General features: G+C 31.1%; 1 protein-coding gene across 4 annotated transcripts in view; it reads right to left on the bottom strand.

Annotated features, from left to right (window-relative positions):
* LOC145263869 (ATP-citrate synthase-like) overlaps positions 1–24,956 on the bottom strand; it is a 238,639-nt gene that overhangs the window by 57,081 nt on the left and 156,602 nt on the right. For 2 of the 4 annotated variants that reach the window (XM_080120941.1, XM_080120943.1), the window contains 2 exons: positions 21,780–21,806; positions 7,629–7,870 (listed from right to left, as the gene is read on the bottom strand). In XM_080120941.1, coding sequence (XP_079977067.1) covers positions 7,629–7,870; positions 21,780–21,806 — 269 coding nt within the window. The remainder of the gene's footprint in view (positions 1–7,628; positions 7,871–21,779; positions 21,807–24,956) is intronic. The other 2 variants (XM_080120942.1, XM_080120944.1) reach the window with 1 other exon arrangement.

Genomic DNA, 24,956 nt, shown 5'->3' with positions numbered 1-24,956 from the left:
TACTTATTATACATATAAGTTTGTTTTTTTACTTATTAGACATATAAATTTTTTTTTTACTTATTATACATATAAGTTTGTTTTTTTACTTATTATACATATAAGTTTGTTTTTTTACTTATACATATACATTTTTTTTTTACTTATTATACATATAAGTTTGTTTTTTTACTTATTATACATATAAATTTTTTTTTTACTTATTATACATATAAGTTTGTTTTTTTACTTATTATACATATAAGTTTGTTTTTTTACTTATTATACATATAAGTTTGTTTTTTTACTTATTATACATATAAGTTTGTTTTTTTACTTATTATACATATAAGTTTGTTTTTTTACTTATTATACATATAAGTTTGTTTTTTTACTTATTATACATATAAGTTTGTTTTTTTACTTATTAGACATATAAGTTTGTTTTTTTACTTATTATACATATAAATTTTTTTTTTACTTATTAGACATATAAGTTTGTTTTTTTACTTATACATATAAGTTTGTTTTTTTACTTATTATACATATAAGTTTGTTTTTTTACTTATTATACATATAATTTTTTTTTACTTATTATACATATAAGTTTGTTTTTTTACTTATTATACATATAAGTTTGTTTTTTTACTTATTATACATATAAGTTTGTTTTTTTACTTATTATACATATAAGTTTGTTTTTTTACTTATTATACATATAAGTTTGTTTTTTTACTTATTATACATATAAATTTTTTTTTTACTTATTAGACATATAAGTTTGTTTTTTTACTTATACATATAAGTTTGTTTTTTTACTTATTATACATATAAGTTTGTTTTTTTACTTATTATACATATAAATTTTTTTTTTACTTATTATACATATAAGTTTGTTTTTTTACTTATTAGACATATAAGTTTGTTTTTTTACTTATTAGACATATAAATTTTTTTTTTTACTTATTATACATATAAGTTTGTTTTTTTACTTATACATATAAGTTTGTTTTTTTACTTATTATACATATAAGTTTGTTTTTTTACTTATTATACATATAAATTTTTTTTTTACTTATTATACATATAAGTTTGTTTTTTTACTTATTATACATATAAGTTTGTTTTTTTACTTATTATACATATAAATTTTTTTTTTACTTATTAGACATATAAGTTTGTTTTTTTACTTATACATATAAGTTTGTTTTTTTACTTATTATACATATAATTTTTTTTTTACTTATTATACATATAAATTTTTTTTTTTACTTATTATACATATAAATTTTTTTTTTACTTATTATACATATAAATTTTTTTTTTACTTATTATACATATAAGTTTGTTTTTTACTTATTATACATATAAGTTTGTTTTTTTACTTATTATACATATAAGTTTGTTTTTTTACTTATTATACATATAAGTTTGTTTTTTACTTATTATACATATAAGTTTGTTTTTTACTTATTATACATGTAAGTTTGTTTTTTTACTTATTATACATAAGTTTTTTTTACTTATTATACATATAATTTTTTTTTTACTTATTATACATATAATTTTTTTTTTTACTTATTATACATATAAATTTTTTTTTTACTTATTATACATATAAATTTTTTTTTTACTTATTATACATATAAATTTTTTTTTTACTTATTATACATATAAGTTTGTTTTTTACTTATTATACATATAAGTTTGTTTTTTTTACTTATTATACATATAAGTTTGTTTTTTTACTTATTATACATATAAATTTTTTTTTACTTATTATACATATAAGTGTGTTTTTTACTTATTATACATATAAGTTTGTTTTTTTACTTATTATACATATAAGTTTGTTTTTTTACTTATTATACATATAATTTTTTTTTTTTTACTTATTATACATATAAGTTTTTTTTTTACTTATTATACATATAATTTTTTTCCTTATAAAAATATTTCCATATCCTTTACTTTTTGTATCCCCATTCCTAATTGTTTTACCTCTCCCTCCCTCTTTTTCTTATTTTATTCACGTTCATCTTTAACAAGGCATAACTCCACTTGGACGTAAGGGGCTACTATTTGGGACCATGCCTAGGAAATATTAACAAGATGTTGGTTTACATTACTTTTAAACTTTTGCATATCAGTATAGTCAGGGAAGTAGGTAGCAGGAAGGGAATTCCAAAGTCTAGCAGTCTGAGGGAAGAAAATATCAGAGTAGAAAGCTTTCCAGAATTTAGGGACTTTAACAGTGAAGAGGTGAGATTTTGTTGCTAAGCAGGTTTGTTGGGGATATGTATGTTGAGAGGGCACAAGTCTAATGAGTTCATCAGAGCATATTCCATTAAAATAGTTCTAAAACAGACACAGAGATGCAACATTGCAGTGATGGGAAGCAGAGTGGGATCTATTAGATTGAAAACTCTTTTTTGGACCCTATCCAACAAGTTAAATTCTTTTATTGTCTATTAACTTTTTAATGATCCCATTATTTCTTTGTGATCCATATTTTCTTTTTTTTTTTTTTTATTATTACTTACATACTATCCTTTCATTTTTTACCTTCGATATTCACACAGATGCTTAATTCTTTCTTTCTAGTTATATTTCAATGTTTTTTATCATTTGTGTATTTTATATCTCCTTTAATAATATCTTAATATACACTTCATTTCCAATTTATATGTTCTTGAGTCAGCTTTTATCTTTATTGTGTATTTCTGATGAGAAGCATCTAGCTTCAAAATGGCATGGCTTAAAAGGTTTTTCTCTCTTATTCTTTCCTTATTGATTTGATGATATAATAAAGTTAAATATAATTTATTCATCATCTTTTATTTAATATATATATATATATATATATATATATATATATATTTACATGGAGGTCACCACTCATCAAGGCCCAGAAGCCACTCAGGGACAAGGGTTATTGCGTGTACAGAAATCAATGGGATAGTATCGTAGTAATCATTAGCATTAGAGATTGGATAGAGTGTCTTACTTAAGGGGGCGGTTTGTCAGGAATTTGTATATGTTGGACTTGAAGACATCCAAGTTGTAGTCAGGTGGGAAACAGGCAAACGGAAGAGAGTTCCACAGTCGTGCACTTCTAAGAAAGAAGCTCTGCTCATGGAATCTACGTTTGGATTTAGGCACAGATAAAGAGTGGGGAAAATTAATGACAGTAGTTTCAGCTAGACGGGTGTTTTTTGTGAAAGATTGGCGAGGAGGGACCAGAGATGGGAGCTCAGATGAACACTTGCCATGGAAATAACGATAAAACAAAGACATGCTCGCAACGTCTCTTCTGTGGGAGAGAGGCTGCAGGGAAGAGAAAAGAGCATCCCCCACTAAGCCACAAAGTCTATTTTGTACTCTGTCAAGGCAGGATAGGCTGTTTTTAGCAGCTCTTGCCCAAATATGGCAGCAGTACTTCATCCTTGGACGTACTTGGCTTTTATACAGATAGAGAATTGCATCAGTAGTGAGATATCTTCTAGAGCAACAGACCTGATGTACGTGTTCCATATCAGATCAGGAGTAAAGGTCAAACCCAGTAGCTTATCAAAACATGGAGCCTCCCCAAGACGAGAGCCATTCATTTCAATTGTTGCCAGATGGGGATCAGAGCGTTGATGATGTAAAGATAGAAGCTTGATTTTGGATGAATTAAAAGTAACCAGCCACCTCTTCCCCCACTGTACCATGCGCTCAAGATCAGAGGAGAGAGAATCAGAGAGAACTTTGTCATTTACAGCCTTTGATGTGTTGCCATAGATGGTCGTGACATCAGCATAGATATCAACGAATGATTTAAGCATGTGTTTTGGGAGATCATTGATGTAGATCAAGAAGAGAGTTGGGCCCAGGTTGGACCCCTGAGGGACTCCAGCATTAATACTGTGGGCCTCTGATTTCTGCCCATCAACCACAGTCGTGCACTTCTGAAAAAGAAGCTCTGCTCATGGAATCTACGTTTAGATTTAGGCACAGATAAAGAGTGGGGAAAATTAATGACAGTAGTTTCAGCTAGACGGGTGTTTTTCGTGAAAGATTGGCGAGGGGGGGGGGAACAAAGATTGGAGCTCAGATAAGCACTTGCCATGGAAATAACGATAAAACAAAGACATCCTCGCAACATCTCTTCGGTAGGAGAGAGGCTGCAGGGAAGAGAAAAGAGCATCCCCCACTAAGACACAAAGTTTATTTTTTACTCTGTCAAGGCAGGATAGGCTGCTTTTAGCAGCTCCTTCCCAGATGTGGCAGCAGTACTCCATCCTTGGACGGACTTGGCTTTTATACAGTATATATATATATATATATATATATATATATATATATATAGTGCAAAATTTCGTTGAAAATTCAAAGACTCATGTTTTCTTTTTTTATAATCTTTGTTTATTTCCTCAATTGTTTTCCATTACAGCTGTTTCATTAGTGGGAAGGCAATTTTACGATTTATGTGTCCATAAAAATATTCTGTCCCCATCGACTTCTCCAGATATTTTTCCATTAGATTTTTACAACAAAAGGTATATTTTTAACATGTTGAACATCGTATTTGGGTAAAAAGACTTCTAAAGCCATGCTTCCTTACTTCTGCCATCTTTTTGGTGTTATTATTTTCCGTTTTAATCTGTAGTTTCGTATTTTTATTTTTTATTTATTTATTATTTATTCTTGTTTTAATTCCCCCCTGATAAGCCTGATGAATCCTAATATATATATATATATAAGCCTGATGAATCCTAGCGTGGATAAAACGCGGAATGTTCTGTGTAGCTTAATCGCCATATATATATTTTATAACTTACTACCTAGCTCTACCTACGTATTGAGCACTGTTGAAGTAAATACTTGAAGTTTACGCATAAATCTATACTTTTGTATATTAATTTATGTGATTAAATGAAGTCGTCATATATATATATATATATATATATACATAGTCTTTGAAGTTTTTAACCTTTAAAACTATACAAAAAAATATAATTTTTTATCATTCATTAGAAAACCATATAGTCAGTAAGTCATTCAATCACCTGCAATCACTGCATCAGACCGCTCTAGAATTTACCATAGCACTAATAATTTACTTTTTAAGGAATCATCAGTTGTTTACCATGAAACACTGTTTCGGGGATTTAAAAACAAAACAGCATATTACATCATGGCTCCCTAGCAGTGTTGATCAAACACCACCTCCCTTAATCTTAGGAAGAAGACATGTTGCAAATATTTCATCTAATTTCCTATTCTTAATTGCATTATCTAACCTTTTCATGCTAGAAAATGAATTTCTTACCTGTGTGATTCATCAGTTTCCAAATTTAAAATGGATATATTTTTTAATTTACCAGTCTTGTATTTATAAGATTAGGATTAATCCATTTAACTTCTTATCACCCCCACTATGATTAGTATTTTGCAATATTTACATTCATATTTATTTAAAATTAAATACATAAAGGTTAAAAATATTTATACATATATACATTTTTTTAATGTAATTATAAATACATTTTATATATTACTAGTATAGTTTTGGATTTCCTTTATTAATATATTCTGATTAATTTTAAACGATTCAAAAGCATCAGGATAACGAACAAATGCTTTATTTAACTGTTTAAATATTTTAGTTTTATCCCCACCTTGTTTTAGCATCATTTTTACTAAGCTAGAAACTGGTGGTATAAAATATATTAATTTTAAAGTAACGCAAGCTATTCTCAAAAACTCAGACATAATGGTTCTATAAAACATAAAAACAGGACAGGTACTATCTTTGTGCAGCATACATACTATTTAAAAGGGGAAAGCATTTCTTTTATCAAATATTTTATAAAGAAAAATCGCATCCTCAATTTTTATATCTAAATCCAGAAATGTAACCTGTTGTCCTCTATGTTCACAATTCAATTTTAATTCATTTGGATATATAAGATGTTTATTTTTTTTTTAATTTATCATTATCGTTTATACATATAAGATCATCTATAAATCTCCTACACACATGAAAGTTATATGTTTTAGATATATCAGTTTTTAATAGTGATGACATATATATATATATATATATATATATATATATATATATATATATATATATTACTCGAGTCTATGTAAATACAAATTTGCCCAAAATGGTGCAGGATCCAATCCCATTGGGATACCTATCGTTTGGAGTAATATTTTATTTCCTATTTGAAAATAGCATTCTTTAATAAGATGACTTATAAGTATTTTTAAAAATGCCTTTAGAAACACTCGTTTTGCTATTTTTATTTTTACACCAGAAAGCTTTAGAGTTTGAAAAGTCTATATATTTACCTTTTCCACCTTCAAAAGCTAAATCTACAGTATCATCTAATTCTTTTATAAGTTTTTCGTGCGGAATTTTAGTATATAGCGTACTAAAATCATAAGTAGCTATAGATTTTGCTTTTCTTCTGGAATTTATTTTATCTAATTTTTCTTTCACTGGTTGGGAATTATTTGCTACCCAAAATAGATTTATATTACTATAGAATTTTCTTTTCCGGTGAAATTTTTTTATTTGATTTATAATTAATTTAAATATTTTAGATATAGCTTTACTTAAAGGTTTAGTGATGCACGTCTTTGATCCTACAATAAATCTAGCACTAACTGGATTTTTATGCATTTTAGGTATCCAATACATACATGGAAGATTTTTGTTTTTTTTCTTCTAACTTTAATCCTACCTTTTCACTAATAATACTATTATTCATAATAATGCTATCTAAATTAATATTACTAACTTTATAGGTATCTGAAACGTTGCCTATAATATATAGGAATTAAAAATGGAAACAGAAAGACTCAACGTTTTGCCCAACTATTTTGTGAGCTTTTTCAAGAGCAAAAAAATAGCTAAAAAATAGTGAGTAATTTAGTCTTCTTTTTCCATTTTTAATTCATATCATCAGATTTGTTTTATCCTTTTTAGTATTATATATCTATAAAATATATATATATATATATATATATATATATATATAAAGAGAGAGAAGATATAGAATACAAAGTGATAAAGGTAGAGAGATAGACAGAAAGACAAACAGATAAACAGACGAAGAGGCATTATGTACATACATTAGTGATGGGATGATTCCAATATTTTTCTCAGATTCCGATACAATTATCAATTCCGATTCTTTATAAATCTAAATATTTAACTATAAAATGTTTGTTTTGTCCAGATTACAGTAAAAACACGTGTTAAACGTGCAGATATTTATCAAACGTAAGATCACACTCGTGATGGGAATAATCTATAGATTTTAATTTTACTGGAAGTTTGAAATCAATAAAGATTTGTTAGATAAATAAATATAATTGAAGGAACTGTTTTTTGGCATCGGAAAATAGGCACAAATTTTTCCGATTCCCCAAAAAGTTCCAATTTTATCAATTCTACATCCTATATCATCAATATTTCAGATATTTCTAAATTACAACAAAAAAAATTGCAGAATTCTGTCTAAAAGTGAAAAACTTTCGAGAAAAAAAAAAACAAACTTGCATATCTGCTTATTCTTTATTAGACAGAAGACTCTATTTCGACAGAATGATTTGATAAAAACCAGGGCAATGATGATAACGACAATACTCACGTGAATGGATACATCATGGCCACAACCGATGGCTCATCCCTAGAACAGACATAGTCAAAATCAAGCATCCCTTGCACGGCCCGTTGTTGCATACCCCAAATAATAGCCTTGGTAGAATGGGAAAAGAGTTGCGGGCTCCTGGACCCACTGCTGGCAGATGCTGCAGTGGCTTGAAGAGATGCACTTCGGCTCCCAGATGGACCACTGTCTGAGGAAGATTTACGGGCTGACATTGGTGAGCGCTGCAATTAAAAAAAAAAAAAAAAAAAAAAAACAGATTAAATGGTTGATGCGTTACCAAATATTGGCTATAATGAAAGTTGAATTTCCAGAGAGGAATCGAAAATACATTTTAAAATCAATTTTTCCAAAATCAAATTATATCAAAGAGATATTGGCAGAGAGGAATTGAAAATACAAACTGATCCTGCTACCTCAACTGTTCTACATCTATTAACAAAGAACTTTCATCCATTCTTTTAATGTGACCAAACCAACAAAGTCTCCAGTTTTGCACACATCTCTCTATACTGTTCACATTTAATTTTCTTCTGAAGTTGTTGGCTGTAAGCCTCTCTTTAACTCACATCACACATTCATCAAATTATTTTCATATTTCTCACCATGCAATGCATGTCTTCAACTCTCACTTGAAAAGTTTCACTTCTATATATCATCAATCTGCACACATATGCCTCATAACCTCTTCCCTTGATTGACAGCGATAATGCTCTGCTGGTTAGTAATGGCAGAAATTTCTCAAACTAACTATAACCACTCGACAAAATTATATTTAAATTGGTGGCAATATTAGAAGTGTTAGTTAGTCTTAAATAATTTTTTTTTTGAATAGAGAAACTTGATCACATATTGAAAACATTATTTCATAAGTTTAATTTGAAAATTTAGAAAACCAAATAATGTTCTATAATTTTTTTTTATTAAATGATTAAAATTATTTTTTCTATATAATCAAATATCATTTAAAAAAAAAAATTTCTGAAACTTTTAAGACAACCTACTCAAAGACTTTTTTTCATTTTGTTGTTAACTGAAAACATTATTTCATAAGTTTAATTTGAAAATTTAGAAACTTGAAATGATTAAAATCATTTTTTTTCCTTAAACTTTTTGTTGTAAAAACAACATATTCTCCGTTAATTTTGTTAGATGTTCTTCAGATGAGAATATAACGAATGTTAAAAGCAAACGTTTCATTTGGGAAACGATTGAAATTATGGACTTGAAAAGAAGATTTAGACTTTATGAAAAATTAAAAATTTGAAAAATTCAAGATTTATTTTGGGCAGCAGAAATTTGTCAATCTGAGATCCAAATTAAACATAGGACTTTTTTTTCTTTTTTTTTTTTAAAGATTGAGACCAGTAAAAAAGACACTCTGATCCTTGCCAAAAGGCTAAATAATCAACAAGTGTTCTGAGTTATTACTTATTTCTTAAAATATGAAAAATAATTGTCAGATTATTGAGGTTAAGGCGAAGTAGTCTGACTTCTGAAGTTATTTTTGGTTCTCTGATGAAGGACATCAAAAAAAAAAAAAAATTTTAAGAGGGGGTTTGTGAATTGAATTTTGTACAAATCTCTTCAGAAAGAAAATTTCGGAGCCCATGATGCAGTGGATAAAAGCCTTGAATCGCTACAGTTCCAGATAAGAATTGTCTGAAGATAGCGGTTTCAATCCTACCCAAAGCCGGCCAGAGGATTAGTTGGTCAAAACGTGAAATGACAACAACTATGGAAGGCAGTAGTTACTGAAGATACAGTTAAGAAACTCAGCATTCCTACCCTGTTATGATTAACCACCTGACGAAGGCAAGAGGAATAGTTCATCGAAATGTGAAACAAGAACTATGAAAATGAGGATAACATTGATTGAGATCGTCGGACTGACTTCCTCATCTTGGTTGTTATTGTCACAACGTTTCGGCCGTTTTGCCCTCCGGCCTTCGTCAGGTGTTTTATATCGAACTTTGGGTAACTGTAAACTTTGATACAACGTCTAGGACCACTCGGCCATATGTCACTAGGACAATTCTTAGTTGGTTTTTGTTAATGTTAAACCTATGTTGTTATTCAAGGTTTTCTCTCTCTATCAGAGGTGTCCAAATTGCATTCAGCTCTATGCTTGGTTTGCTCAGTAGGTTGTTATGTCCGAGCATGTGAGCTGTTTCTTTAAGTTTTCTCACTTTCCAGTGGGTCTCTCTGTTTATTATTTTTACTTCATCCCAGACATGGTTGGCTATACCCGATTCTTCCGTCTCCCCTTTAGTTACCGCTTTTCGGTGTTCTTCCACCCTTACTTTAAGGGGGCGGCATGTTTCACTCTTGTAAACCTTTCTGCAACCGGTTCCCCAGTTCGATACAAAACACCTGATGAAGGCTGGAGGGCAAAACGGCCGAAACGTTGTGACAATAACAACCAAGATGAGGAAGTCAGTCCGACAATCTCAATCAATGAAAACACCTCATCTCAAAAATACAGACAATTACTATGAGGATAACAGTCGTAAATAAATAAATGCAGAAATTAAACCGTTGTAAAAAAAAAAAGAAATTTTTCTTTTTTTTTTATTTTATGCAATAATTAGGCTGGTTTTCAAAAAATAAAAACATGGAAAATAAAAAGCAAAGAAATACAGTCTATTTAAAAACAAAGTAAATGATCGCTAAAAAATCTATCTGTAAAAAAAAAAATAAATAAAAAATGGTAGAATCAAGCAAAGCAAAAAATTATAGAACCAGAGAAACAATAATTGTCATTGAAAATTCCATTAATGGGTTTATTTTAATTTGTGTGTATATATATGTTTAAAAATTTAGAAAATGGTTTTAAAATCAAAACAAAAACTAAAAAACATAGTTAATAAAAAAATAATTTAAAAAAATAATTAACAAAGAAACTTTGAATTAAAAAAATTAACACAGTTAACAAAAAAATTAAGTCAAAAAAAATTAAAAACATAGTTAACAAAAAAATTTTAAACAGTTAACAAAAAATAATTAATAAAAAAATTTTTAAATTAAAAAAAAATAAAAACATAATTAACAAAAAATATAATTAAAACACAAAACAACAAAAAAACATAATTTACAAAAAGATTTTGTTTAATAAATAAATAATCAAAAGCATAATCACCCCACCTCCACCCCCCCAAAAAAAAAACTGTTTTACAACTACTGCAAAGGGGATACACAAACTATGGAAGAAGAAAAGAAAACTGAAACAAAATGAAAGATCTGTTAATATATCAGATGAATTATTACACTTGAATGGGTAAACAGGAAGTGGAGACTATTTAAGGCAGACCCGCTGATTACTGAATGTGAGAAATAATGTCTTATTTCCTATTGCCTCCGCAGATATTTACTGGTCCGCAGATGATAACCCTTTCATGTATAGTGTTCTATTCCACAACAAATAAGAGCAAAGTCGTCATAAATCTTGATTTGACAATTGGTTTTGACGAAAATCATGGACATTCAGATGTCAGTTTTATTAGAAGCATTTTCAGAAGTCAGCTCAACTTAAACAGACGTGGTTCAAGAACATGTTAGATCAGATAAATAGGATTTCTGCTAAAGAAAAAAAAAATCATTCTTGAAAAGGGTTAACACACTAAGCAGAAATAGTTTTAAATAGTCTCCACTTCCTGTATAGTCATACAAGGGAGGTAATTCATGTTATCAGATATATAACAAAGATCATCGAGCGTCTAATATTAAAACTAACATGCAAAAAAAAAAAAAAAAAAAAAAATCGACAGACCAACTGCTACAAAGAGGGAGAAAGAATGGATTTGTCTTTTCACGATACAGCAACACATACATGCAAAAAAAAAAAATCTATCATAAACAATTCACTGATGAAAAACGTATTTCACCTGTAACTCAACAGACACCAAATCTCCATCATAATAAAAGACGGTTTCTTGGTTTACTTAACAAATATCAACCAGTTTCAGTTTAATTAACCTTTTCCCCTTAAGCACCGATGGTTATGCACTGATCTCACTCTGACCTACAATCTCTTATAATATTATGATATATCTTTTATAACATCGCAATTTATCTAGGAACCTATTATTCATTCCTACACCAGAAAGATGTCTGCATGGACACCAAAAAAAACTATTTCACTGCTGGTTTTGAGTGAACTGAAGGAAGGACGTTTTCTCAATTACAAAGTTGAATAATAAAATTGTTGCACTAGAAAAGACGATAGGATTCCATTTCCATTTGATGAAAACCAGTTTTCTTTTTTGTTGCAGACCATCTACTAATTGGCCAGTTGTGTATATAAATCCCAAGAGCGATAGGAGCTTTCCATCATGTTTGAAAGTGGCACAATGTTCAACGAACGAGATCAGAGATGCGCCACTGTACAACTCATGCTCTCTACCAATCCAAGTTATGACAACATAACCATTGCCAGCACTCTAAAAATGCATCGCTGGATTGCCACGAATAACAGGAACATGCCCAGAGTGATGAAAACAAAGTTTCCACCCACAGTTATGGTCTTTGGTGTGGTTTCAAGTGAGGACCACATCATGCCACCTCACATCTTTGAAGTCAGCTTGAAAGTCAACACCAAAGTGTACCTGGATGTGCTGAAGAGCGTGGTGATCCCCTGGTGCAATCAGGTGGCCGCTGGCAAACCCTGGGTGTGGCAGCAGGACTCAGTGCTGGCCCACAAGCCCAAAGAGACACAGGCTTGGCTTCAGAAGGAGTGCTACAATTTTGTACCCTTCTCTTACTGGCCCCTCCTTTTCCTCCTCCCCCGACCTGAACCCACTGGGCTACTTCGTTTGGTCATATGTCGAGAACATCATTAATATGACCTCCCATAAGACAGCCTGATCACTGCCATCCACCGTACTCCTACCAGCTCTAGTGGAAAAGGCATGCTCCTACTCCTGGGCCCATATCGAGGCGGTGATTGAGGCTGAAGGCAGCTACATTGAACAGATGTCAACTCTACTACATAATCAAGTTAACTGATTGATTGATTTTTTTTCAATAAAAGTTTTCAAATAAAGCTGTAGTGTAGTTTTATCATTCCACCTTGTAGGATCCTTAAACTAGCTTGGACAGGTACTAGGCTACTGTTACGTATTATGAATGGCTTGTGATCGTCTAGGCTGTATAAAATGGACAGCTATTTTGTTTAAAAAGAATACGAGACACTGTTTATAATACAGAATTGTTTGTTTACACTTTTAATGTAACAGAGTTAACTATCATCATCGGCGGTGGAAGGTAAGGCAAGGGTGGGTCGCAGAACTTTGCGTCAACCTGTATTCACTTGTGTCTCTCCTCTGATTTCCTTTCTCTCTGCTCTTTTGTTTGTATCACTTCGACCCGTTGACCTTTTTCTCGCCAACTTGTTTATTGCACTTTTGCTGGTTTTGATCTGACCCATAACCAATTGACATCATAAATATAGGTCGTTCTAAATCCTGGGATTTCCCATTGTGTTCTTTTTGTTTGCCTGGATACAACTTTGTAACATTAGGACTCACTTATTGGTTTTTTGATCGCCCGGGATTTCCATTGTTTCTTTTTGTTTGCCTGTTATAGGTCACCTTTCCTGGGATTGACTTATTGTTTGCCCAAACCTCTTCTTAACACTACTGCATCCTGTAAATATCTATCATCCTTTTCCTGCATGGCAATTAAAGCATGATGGTTTTATTTTATTTATTTGTTTTGTTTTTTTTGCCAAATGAATCGAACCGAAAGTAAAGTTCTGTGTTCTTGCTATTATATAAATAAGAAATTTGAGTGTATTTTCAAATCAGAGAAAATAGGTTGCTTTTCCGTTTTATCGCATATCAACTGTTGCAATATTATATATATATATATATATATATATATATATATATATATATATATATATATTAGATTAGGATTAAAGAAAGTTAAAAAACTTCTACTTATAGACATTAGCGATAGAAACTGACCAATCAAATCAAGCCATGTTCTTCTAGCAACCAATCAGAAACCGGAATTTCTTCATAAAAATTTTGGATAATTTAAAATTCCCCCACATAATTTTTTTTTGTGTTCACACGAGAAAGATCTTTGCTCTTTGCCTGCAAAATTTTAAAATCCAAGACTTATACAAAACATCTACCCACTGGAAAACTCCTTTTCGTCTCCAAGACTTGTACAGGATGGCTATCCATCAGAAACTCTTCTGAAATTAAACATGGCTTTTAATTCAATTTGTTGCATAGTAATCAGTAGACACATCCCATTTTTCACGCGTTTCATGTGGATTGCACTACACTACATGCGTTTCATGTGGATTGCACTACACTACATGTTTGTTTCATGTGGATTATACTACATGTTTGTTTTCCGATATGGTACACTTCTTCCTCTGGCATTTGATCTATTCTCGCATCTATTTTTATTTAACTCTGGTGTTCTGGTACTCCTAATATAAGTCAGAAGGACTAGTTTTTGCTAGGGGTGGTATCATGACGAACGAACACATATCACACCGCTCCTAAATAAACATATTAAACCATTCATTCATAATCATAATGATATGGACGAATTATTATTGCTGCACTTTGGAATTCCCTCTCGGGCCCCTGCTTCCCTGACTGTACTGACATGCAGAAATTTAAATGTAATGTGAACAGATATCTGTTACCCAACTTCATAAATATTATTCCTACAAATCTGGTCCCAAATAGTAACCCCTTGCGAGTAAGTGGCCCTGTGCCTTGTTTGGGGTGAAATGACAATAAAAAAAAAAAGAATTTTAAAATTACTGCTCCATAGATAAGTGAGGTTTCATGCTGACAAAAAATATTAAAATTTACAAAGAAAAACAAAAATTTGAATTCAAGTTCTTGTTAGAAACAAATTTTCTTCCAAAAAAATCCATAATTTCTACAAAAGCACAAAAATTGATGCAACCACATATCTCTATATATTAATAGGATAGCCTGTGTGTTATTTATTTTGTGTGTCACGCTTATATCCGAGTGACTGTCATTTCATTGTTATAAACTGCCATTTAACTAATTAGTACACTCAACCAACACGTTCTGTTTATATTGGGCGGCAGATCAACCACGCCACCCCAGACCTACCTATATGGGATACTATTTGGCCATCATCTCGCATGATCCTGAAAGGAGGGAGAAGATCGCCCGTTGACTCACTGTGAAGACTAAATGCAACTCAAAAGTGTAGTACTCCGTTTACGCCCAGTTCGACCCCGAGCCTCTCTGGTTTGGCCCACCCTACTCCAGCACACCCACATATCTTAACTACATTAGTCGGTCAAATCTCCGCGAGTGTAGAAGAATTGTCTATAGATCAGGTGCGAGTTCGCTTTCAGTCAGCAGCAATCGACAGCTCACTTTTAGACACGCAATTTTATAATGGTTATGATAGTCTATATATTAATAGAATAGCTTGTTATTTATCTTGTGTGTCACGATTACATCCGAGTGACTGTCGTTTAATTGTTATGGACTTCCATTTCTTGTAATAAATAATTTTACCAAATATTCTCCATAAGTTTTGGTTTCAGTTTTGATTATAACTAATGGCACACAAGTCATTTATTTTTTATAAATAATTTTGCCAAGAATTCTTCATAAGTTTTGGTTTTAATTTCGATTATAACTGAAGGAACTGAAGTTACATATATTTTTTTTTTTCATAAGTTTTGGTTTCGGTTTCGATTATAGCTGATGCACCCAAGTCATATCGATAGATTTTTTATTTTTGAAATCGCAACTTTATAATATATAAAAATCGCTAGAACATTAACTCTTTAATAATATATCCAAAATCTGCAAGAATTAAAACATCATATATAAGCATACTTTACGACCGGGCTATGCCAGGCATCCCTGCTAGCTTAGATAAATACTTTTGCAAGTTTTAACAAAAGAATTACAATAATATCAGAGCGTCTCCATTTACGCTGAACATAAATATATTACATATGAAGGGTTCTTTGTGGAATTTTCACAGGTCCCGCTAGTAATAAACTAACGGATCAAAATGTTGATGTGTACCAAATAAATATGCTTTTAAAAAGTTGATTTTTTTTATGAGTATTTGCATACGTTTTGAACAAATATCATGTTTGAAATTGTCGCCAACAAATTGTTTTCATGATATTAAGACATTTATTATCCAATGGATTATCTAATGGTTTTCAGTGGTCACCATGTTTCCCCCTTGTTCTCCACTTAATGTGTATGTTTGCTTCAGTTTGTATAATCAGCAGCAAAAAAAAAACAAAAAAAAAAAAACATCAGATTCCGATATAAAACCTATCTAAGAACACTCCCAAACACATGAAGTACATTTGTGTGAAATAAAAAAAAAATCAGTCCAGCCATTTTGGAGTTCATAGGGAACACACACATATACACACAAAATGCCCTTTATATATAAGTAGAAATAACATTAGAACTAGTATGGATTCTTGAAAACAAATACAGGAATTGCAGGAGATTCATTAATTTTTCAACAAAGGACTAAAGTTAGCTCGCGTGAAATTTTAACAAGGGTCACCCTTGGTGCCTGTCAGGATAACCCAGATCTATAAAACAGAAGTTTTCAAGGTTGAATGAAAGATAGATGACTAAGGCTAAGAGGTTAAACCCTACAGACAAAATCTAGTCAAAGAATATGAGGGTAATGCACAAAAAGCAAGTACAAAAAAGTATTTATATTTTTTTTTTTTTTTAAATATATCCCATTTCAAGGTGTTCAACAATTATACTTTTATCTCGAAAAAAAAAAAAAAGGGGCTGCCAAGAGGTCAAAATTTAAAAATTGGTATGGGGGAGGGGTCATCAGATTTTTATCTGTGTCAACTGTTTCACAAGATTTGAAAACACTTTTTAAAGGCCATGTCAAGCTGGTCTAATGGTTATCGTACTTGAATTGCTGTCTTTAGGTTTTGGTTTCGATCTCAGCTCGAGTATCTTTTTTTTTTTTTTTACTTACAAGAAATGAACTGGTTAGAAAAAACATAATACTTGCATGCCTATCTCAGTTTCTTTACATTTTGTTTTATTTTTTTTTTTTTGTTATTTTACTTTTTACTTCGTTTTTTTTTTTTTTTTAAGGGAATTTAATGTCATGTTTAATACTGGGCTATGCCAAGTACATCTTCTAATATATATATATATATATATAAAATAAATTATTAAGTTATAATAAAATAAACTATTAATATAAAATAAAGTGAATTATTCCACGGATTTCGGCCTTTTGGATTATTTTGGACCATCTTCCAATTACGTGATTTCCTTGGATTTTACTTGTGTGAATGGAAATTTAATTAACTTTCTTGGATTTACATTTTTGGATTTTACCGTCATTGGATACTTTACCTTCCACCAGACTATCCATTCACGTGAAATCACCTTTTTCTTCACCATATTCCCTCTGCTTCACTTTTTGTTATCGAGTAAGGTCTTTGACTTACTTGCAGTTTCATCAAATTCTTTTGTATGCAAAATCCGATCCCGCATTTTGCTAATTCCTATCCTCTGATGAGAAGGAAAATATTTCTTCAAAACTCTGCGGATTAAGGACTATCCACTTATTAAGTGTTTCTTTTTCAGATTAAATATGTTTTTAACTCTTTTTCAAAGTGTTTTTTAACATATTTTATTAACTATTTGCTCTTATTATATATATATATATATATATATATATATATATATATATATAGATAGATAGATAGATAGATAGATAGATTTATAGACGTGTATAAAACAATTAAAATGGCTATCGAATTAAATTGTTTATTATAATCATCTTTTGGCACTTCAAATAATAAAAAAAATTTCTCCCAATAATATTTTTCGTTGTATGCTATCAATTTTCTTCTGATGAGATAATAGCTGAAATTTTGTACTTACAAACATAAATATATATGTGTATACACACACACATACATATGGCAATTTTATGCTTGTACAATGCAAAAAAAAAAATCACTTTCTCAAAATTTCATCTGATGTAGTGATTGTGCTAAACGTAAAACTCAAGCTAAAATAAAATTTTTTGGCCTTCAAGCTAGGATCAAAGTATAGTAACTGTTCTGTCCAAAAATAATACAATAATATGAGGTCTGACATGTAAAAATCTACTGACAAGGGTTTTAGTGATTGACCCCCATGATCATTCTGAAACTACATTGTAAAGCACTTCTACACTATTGGGACGACATTTCGGAAATTGTAAAACTAAATTTCACATGAAAACAATGGTATCTACACATTCCTCGTATTTTAAAGATAATTATTATCCAAAGATTCAGAAAATTGATAAGGTAGAAAAAAAATTATTTATGCAAGAAAATAAAAATAGAATTTGATGAAAACTATCGTAAAACACACGGGAGTGCGCGGGGAGGGGGGGGTAATTTTCCATTTTGATTTAAACAAGATGGCGGCAATTTTTCACTTGCTAACACAATTAAAGCTGTTTTCTTTAATAATTCAGAAATATTCAGGTAATTTTGACTGCATAATTTGGAAGCTACCATTGTAACTTTAAAACTGACAAAATAAATCAGTTGAAACCATTGTTTTTTATATCTGAAAACTCCATTTATAGACTAGAAAATCTCGTCCCAATTCTGTAGAAGCACCTACAATAATGCTGTAGGGCCTGCACTCGCACTTGATGTCTATAGAATGGAAACATTTTTAAGCACAGCAGAAAATATGACTGTGGAATTTCCAGAAGTCCTGCTAGTATATATATATATATATATATATATATATATATATATATATATATATATATGCATGCGTTTCGGTTTTATTATATAATCTATTGTTATAATCAAAAAGAGTGTCCTGCTTGGACTATGCAAAAACCACTTGCAAATTACAACTGTTTATCTTTGGACATAAAAAATAGCAGCTATTTTTTCACATGCATATAATCAAGAAAATTGGCAATTACAAAGTTTTAATCTTCAAACACAAATGCGTCTTCAAATGTGAAGCAAAGCACGTATAATGGTTAAAAGAAAAACTGTAACACAAACTTAACTTTATCTCATTATAAATTTATTTCAACCCAAAAACGTTCAGTTAAGTTTGTGTTGTATTCTTTCTTTGAACTATTATATACCCATCCATCCATAGCCTTGAGCCCCTGGAGGGGCATAGACCATCCACAACTTTGTGGACGCTTTTGTAGCGAGTCGTTCTTTTTTCAGGGTGAGGATGCTGGCTCCATGCTCAACCTTCCCAGAAGGTACATACAATACCAAGTCTTCACAAATGGTCTCCCATCTGGTACTGGCCAGGCTCAACATTGCTTAACTTTAGTGATCTGGTGAGAACCAGTGTGTCAACATGATTGTGCCATACATTATTTTTTATATATTTCTGTAGAAATATATTTTCTTATAATATATATCAATCCTTATTTAAAAGAAGCTCAATGTAATTACAGAGCAATATAGAGAATAGATGACAAAAAAGTTATATTCCAAAATTCATGATGTTGACCATCTTATAATTTATTCCTTTAATTCAGTTGACTTATACAATTCTTGACAGGATCTGTTTCGTAGCGCACTGATTGATATAATAATTAAGTGATTGATTTTGCGCTACAAAACAGATACTGTCAAGAATTGTATAAGTCAACTGAATTAAAAGAATAAATTATAAGATGGTCAACATCATGAATTTTGGAATATAACTTTTTGTCATTTATTCTCTCTCTCTCTATATATATATATATATATATATATATATTCAAGCAGACATTATTAAATACAGAGATACTTTGCTTTAGGATTCTTTTTTATTATTGTTTTGATTTTTTAATAAAAGAACTGTCTATCCTCTAATCTTAGACAAATCCTTGTTGATAATACAAAAATCGTACAACACAAAAATAATTTTCAAAAGTAAAAAATTCTCAAAGCTTCTTACATTAGAACCCAATACCGTACAATAAATAACATCACATTCGAGAAGAGCAACAACCTGTTAAAATGTCTGGCGTAGCGCATAAACGACGCGCTTTGCCAATACTGGCCCATGGACTTGCGGATTTAAATAGTCAGATTTTTAATCAACTTTTTATATACTTCCATCACTCGATAAAATTTTATTGTGTATTTTACGTTTCACTTTTCTACTTTTCATTTTTTTCTAATAATCACTTTCACCTCATCAACTCCATGAATTCCACCTGAAGATGATTTGCAGTCGAATCGAAAGCGCCATGAAAACTATGGAACTTTCATTAATATTTTCGATTATAATACAAAAAAAATTTTATACGGAAAATCAAAAAAGAATCGTAAAGCAAAGTATCTCTGTTGTATTTAATGTCTGCTTAAATGAAAAAATGCTGCCCGAATATACCAATATATATATATTAGAAGATTAACTGTTCTAGGATGGGTAATTCCACAAATAGACCACTCTTGTACTATTTCATGCCCTTTTCCAAAGATTAAAATCAAGATGTAATCATACTAGTGTTGGAACGATTAATCGGAATCAGAAAACAGAAAAATTAAAACGTGGGGGGGGGGGGATTATAGAGAAAAAAAAAGTGCCAATTTTCCGATACCAAAAACGATTCTTTTTTCTTTTTATTTGGCTTTGTTTAGAGCAAAAATCTTCCGCAACTGGCAGTAATGATAAAATAAATACTTATTGATTTTAAACTACTAGTAAAACTAAAATTTATAGATCTTCCATCCCCACAAGAGTATTTTTACATTTGGGAAAATATTTGCACGTATTGGGGGAAAAAATAACAACTCTATGGGTTAAATATTTAGAGATTTATAAAGAATCAGAATCGAAATTGGTAATTGTATCAGAATGGGTAATTTTATCGGAATCAGGAAAAATATTAGAATCGTCCAATCAGTAAAGGACACCAAAACTTCTGTCTAGAATTTGTATTCTAATTTGTATTAAACCCGATTACATGATTTGGATTCTATTAAAAATGAATGTGTAATAGACTTAATTTTTTTTAAATCTTTCAACAAATATATTGCAGTAATCCCTTACACATCAGTGCCATTATGTTTTGCTTGAGGTAAACAAATGTTTAAAAAAATAATAATAAAATAAAAACAAAGTGCACTGCTCCTGATATTCCTAACCTGGAGTCTCTTTTCGCTGTGATCTTTTTTTTTTTTTTTTTTTTTTCACTTATGGAAATTTCTCCAGACAAAGCATGAAACCATTTAATGTAAGGAGGTAAAAAATAAAGACTTCAAGGTCGAAAACTAGCAAACGATTAGTGTTATATGGACACATTCCAACCCAGAAAACAATAAGTCTTTCACCTTTATCAGAAAGGTTGCTCATGGAATATGAGGACTAAAGAACAAAATAGTTTTTGCAAAACTGAAACTTACCTGCATCGTGGACTCTTCTAGTACTATATTACGATATGAGATAACACTCTCAGGAGATAGTATCATAATACCATAGAATTATGACTACACATAATGGACACCACAGGATAGTAAGCTCCGCTTACCCTTTATCCTATACTTATAACCTTTTGGTTAATATATCTCTATTACACCTAATCCGTGTTTCCTTTGCATGGTCCCACCGTTGGGTAAAGAGAGTTACGAGGCTGCCAAAAGTAAACCCAACGTCTACTTTCCTTCTATATTTCCCCATTACAATTTTTCTATTGTCAGTAACAGTCGATAGCTTTGTAACTCTTGTCCCACTTATTTTGTCCTTTAGTTCTCACATTCCGGGAGTGACGTTTCAAACAAAAAGGGAAGAGTTACTGTTTTCTAGGTCAGAATTTATCAACACACTTCATATGCTTGAAGTAGTAGATTTTTTTTTTTGTCTTAGCTATTTACATCAAGTGGCTTCATATTTTGTCTGGAGCCAGTTCTATTAAAATAAAATTAAAAAAAGAAAAAAAAAAGAAAAGAAAAGCAATAAAAGGAGCCACAGTATGACTACTTCACAAACCCCATTTTCCAAGCAACTGAGTGCACGTGTGTGTGTGGGGGGGCTAATGGAAACATAAAAACTAAAATGAACAAACAATGCTTTTTTGGGGAATACAAAACAATTCCAACGAACATGCATAAAAAGAAACCAGACTTACAGTAAGTTGGGCCTGACAAAATGTTGCCTGTTTAAATAGAAAGAATCAAAGAATGGATTGCAGGCTCGTAAACGGACAAAAGAGACGCAAACAAAGAGAGGAGGAAAAAAGGGGGGATGCTTCTTCATAATCACATCACCACGAAACAGTGCCGTACATTTGGATAAATTAGATATGGGTACTGATCCAGAATCCGACCCAAGGTCATGTCAGCATCTTCTATCAGTTTACAGTAGACAGTTGGAAAAATTAAATTCATTTATTAGAAAAAAAAAAAAAAATTTTCCAAGAAAACATTTTTTTTAACAAATGTTTTGAAAAAAAATAAGTTGTTTTTTTTTTTAAGAGAAAACCATGAAAACAACTGTTAAAGAAAATAAAGTGTTTTTTTCATAGAAAGTTTTGTTTGTTTTTTGCAAAAAAAGCTTCAATAAACAAATATCTTGTTTTGTAACCACAAAAACAATTTATTTTTGATGGGACGATCGAAAACATTTTTTTTCCAAAAAAGTATCAGAAAATTGTATTTTTTTTGTAACAATTTGTTTTTTATGGAAACAACTAGGTGCATCTCTTGGATAAGGTCCAAAAAAGAGATTTCAATCTAATAGGTTCCACTTTGTCAACTAAACTCCAGCCCCTGTCCCATCGCCGCAATGTGTCTGTTTTACAACTATTTTAATGGAATGCGCTCTAATGAACTTGTTGCACTTGAGCCCCCTCGATGTACTTATCCCCGACAAACCCCACCTAGCAACAAATTCTCACCGTTTCACTGTTGAGGTCCCAAAATGCCAGAAAGCTTTCTGCTTTAATAGTTTCTTCCCTCGAACAGCTGACCTTTAGAATTTCCTTCCTACTACCTGCTTCCCTGACTGATATGCAGAAGTTTAAATGTAATGTAAACCAACATCTTGTTAATCTTTCCTAGGCATGGTCCCAAATAGTAGCCACTAACGTCCAAGTGATTTGTTAAGGGTGAACGTGAGTAAAAAGAAAAAAAAAAAAATGAACAGGCTGGTCTTCAGAAGGAATGCTCCAACTTTGTACCCTTCTCTTACTGTCCCCCTCCTCCCCTGACCTGAACCTGCTGGATTACTTTGTGTGGTCATATGTCAAGAACATCACCAGCATGACCTCCCACAACACCAAAGCTAGCCTGATCACCGCCATCTGTCGAGTAATCGCCAAGTTCCTGCCGGCACTTGCAGAAAAGGCATGCTCCCAGTTCCAGACCCTTATCAAAGCGATGATTGAAGCTGGAGGCGGCTTCATTGAATAGATGTCAGCTCTACTACTTAATCAAGTTACTTGAATTGATTTTTATTTAATAAAAGTTTTAGAATAAAGCTGTAGGGTTGTTTTCTTTAGGACGACAACTTTATCGTTCCACCCTGTAGAAGGATTTCTCTTTTGCTGACTGACAACAGAATAGACACATTGTAGTATCAGAACAGATTCTACACTTTGTTTCTTAACCGAAAGTCCAAGGTTACTGATATTATATTTTGGAATTTTTTTTTAGACGAGGAGTGATAATTTGTATTATCTATATATTAATCTTGTTGTACCTTTAATGTTTCTATTTACGTGTGCCACAGTATTCGAAGTATAAATTATTCGATCAGAAAATCCAATTTATCAAAAAGGAGATAGAAAGTGATAAGATACTACAAAAATTAGATTAGTATATAGATATACTAATTTAATGTTCGTAATATGTTGTCTTCTATACTCCTTTTTAATTAACAGGATCTCCCGATCACCGACGACGCAACATAAAAAGAAAAAAGAAGTTTAAATACAAAAAGAAATGTCACTTTTGGGCTGTACATGAAACTAAAATCTTGGTCGTCTAGCTAGGAAACAAGGGTAGTATCTGTTCTGTCTATAGATAGTAAAATGATATTGTGGGGTTTCCGTTCGCACAGATGTCCATTTAATCAAAATATGTCACAGATTCCTATAAGGATATTAGAGATAAACCGTAATAATCAGATATATTCTGACATTACATTAACCAGATTACTTAGATAAATAATTTTACAATTTTAACAAAAGGGCTACAATAATATAGAGGGGTCTCCATTCACACTGAATGTCCATAGAATGCCAAGCAGGAATATATCACATATGAAAGATGCATTTGGGGAATTTCCACAGGTCCCTCTAGTTATTATTATTATTATTGCTAGTAGTAGTAGTAGTAGTATAATCATTATTAAGCACGTCAGACAGCAAACAGCAATACTATGAATAAATGAATGATTAGCATATTCTTTTTCCTTTTGTCGAAGTCACCAAACCATGACAGGTAAGAATGAAAACCTTTTTTTAAGGCCATTCTGACAATGGATATAAAACTAATAAGTGGGTGGTATACTTTTTAGCTGAGTCGTCGACAGAGCATGACATAGATCAAATGGAAGCGGAAGATGATTGACAAAGATACGATTCAAGGAAAACAGCAGCAATATGTGACATATGAAAGATGCTGCTGTGGAATTTCCACAGGTCCTGCTAGCTAGAATTATTCCAACTACTGTTCTCATTTTGGGTGTTATTCTTACAACTTTTTGAACGATAAAACCTCCACCCTTCTTCAGGTGCGCAACAGCTAAAATTGCTAAATAATAATCAGTTCTAACAAATTGAAGATTCAATCCTCACAACAAACGATACTAAGAATTAAAAGTTCAAATCAGTTCTGTGGCGTAACGAATAAAATGGTAAGTTGTAATCCATTCTATGTGACAGTCTTCTGGGGGTTAAGGTTCAATCCTCAGTACGAACAATACTAAGAATGCAATTACAAATTACTTCTAAAAGACTTCTACCCGATCATGATTGAGAGAATGTGAGCAAATTAATAGCATGGATTTAATAAGGTGTTTCGGTTGATATTCTAGACAAATTCCCCGAGTTCGGTAAGACGTACCTAAAGAAGGTCGGAGGTTACATCGTCCGAAAGGTTATAAGAATAACATTGACGAAAACAGGAGTCTGAATAAACGAAAGAATGCAAATTATCAATCCTCATCTCAAATTCCACAAACATAATATCAGCAACCTTGAAATTTTTGGCTAGGAATAAAGTGTAGTATCTGTTCTGATGCTACATTTAGTCTAATCTGTTCTTAATCAGTGAAGGAGAAGTCCTAGACCGAGGTCGTTCGT

The sequence above is a fragment of the Euprymna scolopes genome, chromosome 39 (genome assembly GCF_053919585.1).
Source record: "Euprymna scolopes isolate OS-2025 chromosome 39, ASM5391958v1, whole genome shotgun sequence".
Classification (NCBI taxonomy): Eukaryota; Metazoa; Mollusca; class Cephalopoda; order Sepiida; family Sepiolidae; genus Euprymna; species Euprymna scolopes.
The sequence above is the reverse complement of the archived record's forward strand: the minus strand, read 5'-3'. Positions and strand labels throughout refer to the sequence as shown.